The sequence below is a fragment of the Mycteria americana genome, chromosome 6 (genome assembly GCF_035582795.1).
Source record: "Mycteria americana isolate JAX WOST 10 ecotype Jacksonville Zoo and Gardens chromosome 6, USCA_MyAme_1.0, whole genome shotgun sequence".
Classification (NCBI taxonomy): Eukaryota; Metazoa; Chordata; class Aves; order Ciconiiformes; family Ciconiidae; genus Mycteria; species Mycteria americana.
Genome location: NC_134370.1, coordinates 359,625 through 367,503, shown reverse-complemented (window position 1 = coordinate 367,503; position 7,879 = coordinate 359,625). Strand labels below are relative to the sequence as shown.

At 68.1% G+C, this 7,879-nt stretch overlaps 1 protein-coding gene across 1 annotated transcript; it reads right to left on the bottom strand.

Annotated features, from left to right (window-relative positions):
- Positions 1-3,187: 3,187 nt before the first annotated feature.
- On the bottom strand, positions 3,188-5,426 carry NKX6-2 (NK6 homeobox 2). Its single transcript, XM_075504036.1, has 3 exons — positions 5,012-5,426; positions 4,396-4,568; positions 3,188-3,608 (listed from the first exon to the last, which is right to left on the bottom strand). Exons 1-3 carry the CDS (start codon positions 5,424-5,426, stop codon positions 3,360-3,362), a joined length of 837 nt encoding a protein of 278 aa, XP_075360151.1. The 3' UTR covers positions 3,188-3,359.
- Positions 5,427-7,879: the final 2,453 nt, after the last annotated feature.

Here is a 7,879-nt window from a genome sequence, read left to right as displayed (position 1 = left end):
GATGGCCGTGTCTCTTCCCTTAATTTGGGCATCGGGAAATTATTGTCACGTTCCTTATTAATAAGTTACCTTTTAATCTCCTGCCAATTAACAGGGTTATTTTTCGCATGAAAACCTGTATAATAGAACGCGGTTCTCGTGTTAATCAAAACACAGTACCGACCGAGGAAGGGGCATTTCGGAGTTTGCGTTAGAGCGCTCACGGACAGAGAGTAATACAACTTTATGAGCCGTTCACGAGACGCCAGTCCCCAGCAGTTCAATAAATACGGCACCATAAACTCCTTCGTGATTATCTCTGGTTTTAGAAAAAAGCCGCTGCCCTTTCAAACTCGGCCTGAAGCCTCGCTTATGGATAAACTCACCAGCGCTGTGAACCGCGAGACCATAAATAGCCCTGGTCCCCCCGGAGGCGTCAGGTACACGGGTGACCTGCGCGGGTGGTGTGGGAAGAGGCTGGAACCGAGCCCCCAGCCCGCCGCCCAACGCAGCCGCAGCGCTTAAGCAAAGCCCGGCGGCCTCGCAGGGGAGGGCGCGGGGCCCGGGGCTGGGCACTCCCGGCGGCGGAGCGCGGGCCGGGGCCGGCAGCGAGGGCTCTGCCGCCGGGAAGGGTCCGGCCTCTCCCCGCCCCGCGCCTGCCGCCTCTGCGGGCCCGCGGCACCGGCGGGCTCTGCCGGGCTCTGCCCTGCGGGGGGCAGCGGCCCCGGGGCGTTGCAAAGCCACCTGGCTCGGTGAAAGACACTCATCACCCCGCACAGATTTCCGAGTTCCTGGGGCGCGTTTCATTTAAAGGCACGGGGGAAGGAGCAGGTGTGAATAATCCGGCTTTCAAGTGCGGGTGGTTTTTTATCCTGCCATTTTCCCTTAGGAGCCAGGAGAACGGCTCCGGTTCTTCGCCGCGGCTCCAGCGTCGTGTCTCGGTATGTTCAAAGCCGGGGCGAAGATTAATTTCTAAACGTGATTTACTCCGTCTGTAACCGTGGTACAACTCGAGTGAGGTCTCGCCAACCCCCTGCTTTCAGTGAGTAAGAATTCGCAGGACCCCCTCCCCCGGGAGAAGGAGCTGCCCGGACAGAGCGGCGAGGAGCTGCTCAGACCTGAGGGAAAGAAATCAAAGCGCGCGAAGCGCACGGCCCGCGGTGGCGGCACCTGGATCCGCGGGAGCGGCGCTCGGCGGCCGCCAGCGGCAGGGGACGGCCGAGGCGGCGGGAGGCCCCGGCCCCGGCCCCGGCCCGGCCCCGCGGAGGGGCGCGCAGCGCGGCCGCGGCCGCCGAACAGAGTCAGAGCCGGGACCGGGGTCGGCCCCGCGGCCCCTTCCCGCAGCGGCGGCCGCACCGACGCGGGCCGGGGGCGCGCCCCCCCACGCGCGGCAGCTGCGCGGCGGGTGAAGGGCGCGAGCGGGGCCGCGGCCCCCGGGCTGCAGCGGCGCCGGCTGCGGGCCTCGAGCGCTGCGCGGGCCGCGCGGAGGGGCCGGCCGGGGCCGCAGCTGCTGCTCCTCGGTGCGGGGAGGCCGGGAGCGCCGGCCCGGCCCAGCGCTGCTGAAGGCGGCTGCGGGACGGCAGGCACCGGGCCTCGAAACTGCTCGGCGTGCCCGGGCTGCCGTAACTGCCCCGTCCCGCCGCTCCGCGCCGGGGCTCGCTTCCCTCCCCTGGCTGCCGGGCGAGTGAAGCAGGGCCGGCCCCCGGTGCGGCCGCGCCCCTTGCTCAGGCTGCGAAGCAGCAGCTGAGAGACGGAAAGAAGAGAGTCTCGGTCATTAACAAAAAAAGGGGGCAAGAAAGGCGGCTTGACGACGGGGCTGGCTTACACCCATCAGGCCTCGAATGCGCCCAAGAAAAGCAGCGCCTCGGGCAGCTGTGAGGCACCTCGGCGGTTGCCTCAGTGCCTGGGTCTCGTTACGGGCAGGCCGTAAACACAGCCTGCAGGTGCAGGGCGCTGCTGCTGCGTGTGCGGGCCCAGGCCACGTTCCCAGGAGCTCGGCAGGAAGGCGAGGGAGGGAGACGGTGCTTGCAGACCGCCGCCGCTAAGCTCGACGAGCTGCCCTTCGGGGTTTTCGCAGCGGCCGGTGTCCGGGTGGGACAGTGTCCAGTGGGACGTACCCCTGCCTCCCCCCGCCCCGGAGCGGATCGCGTAACCTGCCAACGGTCACCGAAACGCTTTTCCGTGCCAGGAGCCGGCGCGGTCTCGGCCCCTGCACACGGCGGGTTCAAGGCCGCGCGTTCAGCCCCGTGTAGCTCCTTCCCGGGGGCGGGGGGTCCCGGCTCGCGGGTTCCCGCGCGGCAGCGAGCCCCGGGGCCGGCGGGGCAGCCGTCCGGGCAGCCGTCCTCCGCCCGGGGCCCGCCCGGCCCGGCCCGCCGGCCCCGCCGCCGCAGCGCCTGCTTCCCCCCTCGCGGAGCGGCGGGGCCGGGCGGGGGCCGCGGGCCCTGAGGCTGCGGCCCGGCGGGGCGGCTCCTGCGGCAGCTCCGGGCCGCCCGGAGGGGGGAGGCGGGGAGCCCGGGTGCGCGCCGGCAGCCGGGCGCGGGAAGGCCGGAGCCCGACCTGGCCCCGCCGCGGCCCCGGAGGAAACGCCGGGGCGAGGCGAGGGCGGGCGCCGGCCGACCGTCCCCGGCGAGCGGGTCGGGCGAGAGCGGCCCTGAAGCTCAGGGCCCCCGGAGTAGCGGAGCGAGAGCCGAAGCCGCAGCCACGGGGACACCCCCCACCCCACCCCCCCCCGCGGGACGGGGCCGACAAGGAGCGACGCGGGAAGAAATTCGCTAAAGGAGAAGCTTGTTAAATAATTTATTGATTTATACAAAGTCTTTCCAGCCCGTGTGGAGACATTATTCGATCCCAATGTAAAATCAAGTGTCCATGTTTCTCTCGTGCTTTTTTGGGTTGTTTTCTCTTTTGATATTATTAAGCGTAAAAGCCGGAGGCAGGAGAAATCAAACCGCCAAAACACTGAGTAGAGGGAGGGAGTGAAAGAAAACAGCCGTTCTTACACTAGAAATATACATCACAAAATCTGAAATTTACTATATACAAAGTGGCTGAGCTTGGATTTGGCGACCCATACAAAACGTAACAAAATCTGATTGTTAGGAGCAGGAAATCGGCCGGGAGGCTAAAAGAAAGAGGGGCAAACCTGAAAGGGACACAAAACAAAAACCAAAAAGTGGGGAAAATTCCTCTGAAATTTACATCGATGAGAAGGAAAATAATTTCATAACTTATTCTGTAAAAAATATATACATTTCACATACATCTTAGGCTGTACAACACACCACTTTGAACATCCAGTTACAACTCCTCTCCGCCGCGGTGCCTACCACCCCGGCTCGCCCGGCCCCGGCCGCCCGCAGCAGCCGTCGGTGCCCACGCCCTCACAAGGTGTCCGAGCTGGTGCTGCAGGGGCTGACGAGGGAGAGGTTCGTGGATTTGTGCTTCTTCAATAGCCGCGTGATTTTCTCGTCGTCTGAGTTGGGGTCCAGGGGCTTGTTGTATTCGTCATCGTCCTCGTTGTCCGAGCTCTCCTTCAGCTTCTCCGTCTCCGAGTCGTGCTTCTTCTTCGCCGAGGCCATCTCCGCCGCGTGCCGCTTCCGCCACTTGGTCCGTCTGTTCTGGAACCAGACCTGGGCACCGGCACCGGGCACGGCTCAGCCCCGACGGTGGGACCGGGCCGCGGCCGCCGCTTCCCTTCCCCTCCTTTCCTTTCCTTTCCCTTCCCTTCCTCTCCCCTCCCACCAGCGCGGGGTCCGGCAGCAGCGCAGGGAGCAGCTTCGGGGAGGGGGCCCTGCCGTGACACGCTTGGGCCACCCGCCCGGCTCCCGGGGGCTGTCGCCAGCCGGAGCTGCGCGACAGCAAAAGCCGCGGTTTCGCGGGACCATCATCTGTTGAAAACGGAACATGGTGGCCAGGAAAGCAAGTATTTATTGCTGGCTAGGAAATTGCGTATTGCTGGCTCCCAGCGCGCTTCGACCCTTCGGTGCGCCTGAAGCCTTTGCTAAAAAATCTGCGCGGTTACACAGGGCAAAGTTGCGCCAATTACTGGACGCGGTCTCCGCTGGAAACGGACCCGCCGAAACCATTACCTGCGGGGGGCTTTTTGGTTTGGGGTTCGGTTTGAGTTTTTTTAAATTATATTGGATATGCTTTTCTGAAATCGTTTGCAGCACAAAGAACTCTAAGCACAAAATAACCTGTGCACAAAATAACAGCCTAAAATCTATCCTTTGTCCAGATGCAATTTAAAATAGAACTGACTTAAAAAAAAAATCTCTGGACGGTTGCAGTTTTGCTGGTCGCTGGTAATCACTGCGGAAGCAAAACGTGACGGCGCTGCCCCGGCAGCGGGCGGGAGGCGGCGGCGGCGGGAGCCCGCGCCCAGCCCCCGGCCCCGGCGCGCCCGCGGGGACCTACCTTCACTTGGCTCTCGGTCATCCCCAGGGAGTAGGCGAGGCGGGCTCGCTCCGGTCCTGCCAAGTATTTCGTCTGTTCGAAGGTTTTCTCCAAAGCAAAAATCTGCTGCCCGGAGAAAGTCGGTCGCGAGTGCTTCTTCTTGCCGTCCTTGTCCAAAACCATCCCCGTCTGAGCTGAAAGCGGAGGAGAAACGGCTCCGTCAGAAACGGGGTCTGCACCGAGCCCAGCTCGGAACCGCGTCTCCGCCCGGCGCTGCGGGGGCAGCGGGCCGCGGCGGGGCTGCTCCGGGTGTCCGCGCCGCCGCTGGCTCTCGAGCAGGGCTCGGTCCGGGCACGTCCCGGGGCGCGGCGGCAGCGGGCCCAGGTGAGCGGCACCGGCCCGCCTCCGGGCCCTGCCTTCAGGGCGCCGCTCCCGCGGCCTCCGCCGGGCCGTCCGCCCCGTCCACCGCGCTCGCCGCCGGCCGGCCGGGGCGCGGGGCCGCCCCGGCTCCCGGCGCGTCGCTCGGCGGCCCGGAGGGGTGGCCCGCGCCTCCCGCCGGCGGAGCCGGGCCGGACCCCGGGCCGCTGCCGGGGAGGCCCCGCGGGCCGCGCTCCCCGCCGGAACCGGCCGCACTTACCGGGACAGGCGAGCCGGGGGTCTCTCCAGGGAGAGCCCTGCACCACTCCCGGCCAGAAAATGGGCGGCCGCCCCGGCAGCTCCGCTAGCGGCTTCGGGTAGCGGGAGACGGCGGCGGGGTTGAAGTACATCCCCGCCGAGGCCGCCAGTCCGTTGATGCGGGGCAGCCCGCCCAGGAGGTTGCTGGCGGTGCCTACGGGCCGCCCCAGGATGTCGCTTATTCCGTGCGGCGTCCCCAAGGGGAGCTGCGTGTTGAGTCCGCCCAGGGCCGGCGCCTTGAAGCCGGAGGGGTTCTGCAGGGTGTAGGGGAAGAGGGAGGTCTTCATCTCGGCCATGTTGTGCAGCGCGGCCAGCGGCGTACTGCTGAGGACGAACGCGCTCTGGCGATTAGCATCCATCTGCCCCACCGCTAACATTTGTGGTCATCAACGAACGCGGGTCCTTCTCCCGCCGCGCCGGCAGCAGCTCTCCTGTAACCCCCCGCCAGGAGCGCCGGCCGCGGGCGGGACGGCCTCTCCTCTGCTTGCAGGATCAAAGCAACAGCGAGTACCAAAGTTTGCTGGGAGCAGGAAAACCCCGGCGCTTCTCCGCCCGCCCCCGCAGCTCGGCGACGCGCACCGCGAACTTCCAGGCTGGAGCGCGGAGAAAGCCGAGCCGGGGCAGCACGGCGAACGGGCGGGGAGGGAGTCCTGGGCAGAACGGCCCCCGGCCGGCGGAGCGACCCCGGCAGGCTGCGCCTCCCGCGCTCCGCGCGGGATCCAGCGGGAGGGGAGGGGGGAACGGGACGGGACGCGACCGGCGGGGTGGGCGCCGCGGGGCTGGGCTGGGCTCCGCGCCTCGCCTCGGCCGCGTGTCCCGGCGGCGGCAGCGGGGACCCTCCGCGCCGCGCCCGGGGCGCAGATAACCGCGCGGGCACCTGCGAGCTGCGCGCCCATTGGGCGGCCGCCTCCCCGCGCCGCCGCCGCGGCCCAATCGGCGGGCGGCGAGCGCCCCCACCCCGACACGTCACCGCCGGGCCGGGCGGCCCCGGCCGCCGTGGGAGCGCGCGGAGCCGCACGTGGCCGCGCCGCGCCCGACGGGACCCCGCCCGGCCCCGCGCCCCGCCCGCGCGGCGCCCGCCGAGGGCAGCCCCGCCCCGCCCCGCCGCGCCCCCGCCCGTCCTCCGCGGCGCCCGGCTGGGCGGCGGGACCCGCCTCGCAGCCCGAGAGGGCTCGGCGCCCGGAGACCTTGCCCGCGGCGGCGGGGCCCGCCGGGCGCCTCGCGGGTGCGGGAGGACGGCGGCTCCGCGGCCTCGGGGCGGCGGCGCGGGGGAGGCTGCGCGCGGCTGCCCGTGGCCCGGCTGCTGTTCTCCAGCCGCGCGGCAGCCGTCCCCCGCGCTCCGGAGCCGAACGTTTAAAGCACGCTCCTCAGCGCCCGTGGTCTCGCGTATGTGCCCTGTGCGGCCGTACGTGAAAGTCCGGTCTCACGGGCGGGGAGTGACCGTCCCGCTCGGCCGTCTGCGCTGCCGGTTTGGAAAGGCACCGGCACCGGAGGGGTCCTGCCTTCCAGACCCGGCGGAGGGGTCCGAGCCCTTGTCTCCGAGGGGGAAGGACGGCTGTTACACCATCGCGGAACGGAGCTCGTTCGCACAAATAAAGTTACCGCTGGTATTCTTCGTAATCGAAACGTGCTTACGGGGCAAGGCAAGAAGAATTCGGATTTGAGATTTTTTATGGAAAACGATTCCGGAAGCGGGGCTTGAAGCGCGTTCTTCGCCTTGCGACTGCCCTCTCCTACGGTTCTGATGCGTTGTTGACCCAGGAAAATACTCACCACAACAAGTGGGGAATTAAAACTTTTCAAAGTGTTCACAAGGTGAACATGAATCGACTTCACCGCATCGGAGCACTTGTTAAAACGCGCGTTCCTCTGGACGTAGCTATGTCTATCGCCAGAACCGTTTGCAGGTGAACAGGGTTTCCTTTAGCCGGGAAGAACAGCCCTCATCTCAAAGTGCCTTTGGGAAGCAACTCACTCGGGCTCGATCGGTGGTCGTTATTCTCAGTGGCCGTAGCAGCCTGCCTATCCTGTTACGTGCATCCTCGTAAACAGCTTAACGCGTAAAGGTGCGGTTAAAAACGACGCTGCCCCAAAGAGGGTTTAATAAACGACTTCGTTGCTTTTTCCTCTCTCTAGCGTAAGCGGCAGCGGCAAGGGCAGCCCTGACGGCTTTGCCAAGCTCTCCTGGCCCGGCCCCGCCAGCTCCCCGGCCGGCGTCGTGCCTGCAACCCCCGCGTCTTTGGGCAGGACTGCCGCCCGCCCGCGCTCCCGCCTGCTCCGGCGCGGCTCAGGCTCACGGAGCCGCGGGAAGGCGATGAAGGCGGCCCGGCGGCGGCGGCGGCGGCGGCGGGGCGCGACCGGCCCCCGGAAAGCCGCGCACCCGCCCGGCGCTCCCGGGGCTCGGGGGCGGCCCGGCCCGGCCCGGGCGGGCAGGGGCCGGCGCGCCGCCCCGCCCGGGGGTTGTCTCGCTCTCTGTCTGCCTGCCGGTGCCGCTCCCGGTCGCACGCCGCCGGGATTCCGCCGAGGCGGCCCGTGCTCCCCCCCCCGCCCCGTCCCGCCGCCCTTCCCGCCCCCGGCGGCGGTGCTCGGGGCCCTGCAGCGCAAGCCGGGCCGGCTGCGCGTCCTCCCGCCGAGCCCGCCGCACCGCCCGCGGGTTTTCCGCCTGCGGCCGCGACCCCTCCAGCACTGACCGCTGGGCTCGGCTGGCGGGAGGGAGGCCTCTCCGCCCCGCTCGGGCGGGGCCGGGCGGTACTCCGGCCGCGACGCGCGGGCAGCGAGCAGCCGCTACCCAGGAGCAGGCCCCGCCGGGACGCCGTTGCCTCGCGCGGGA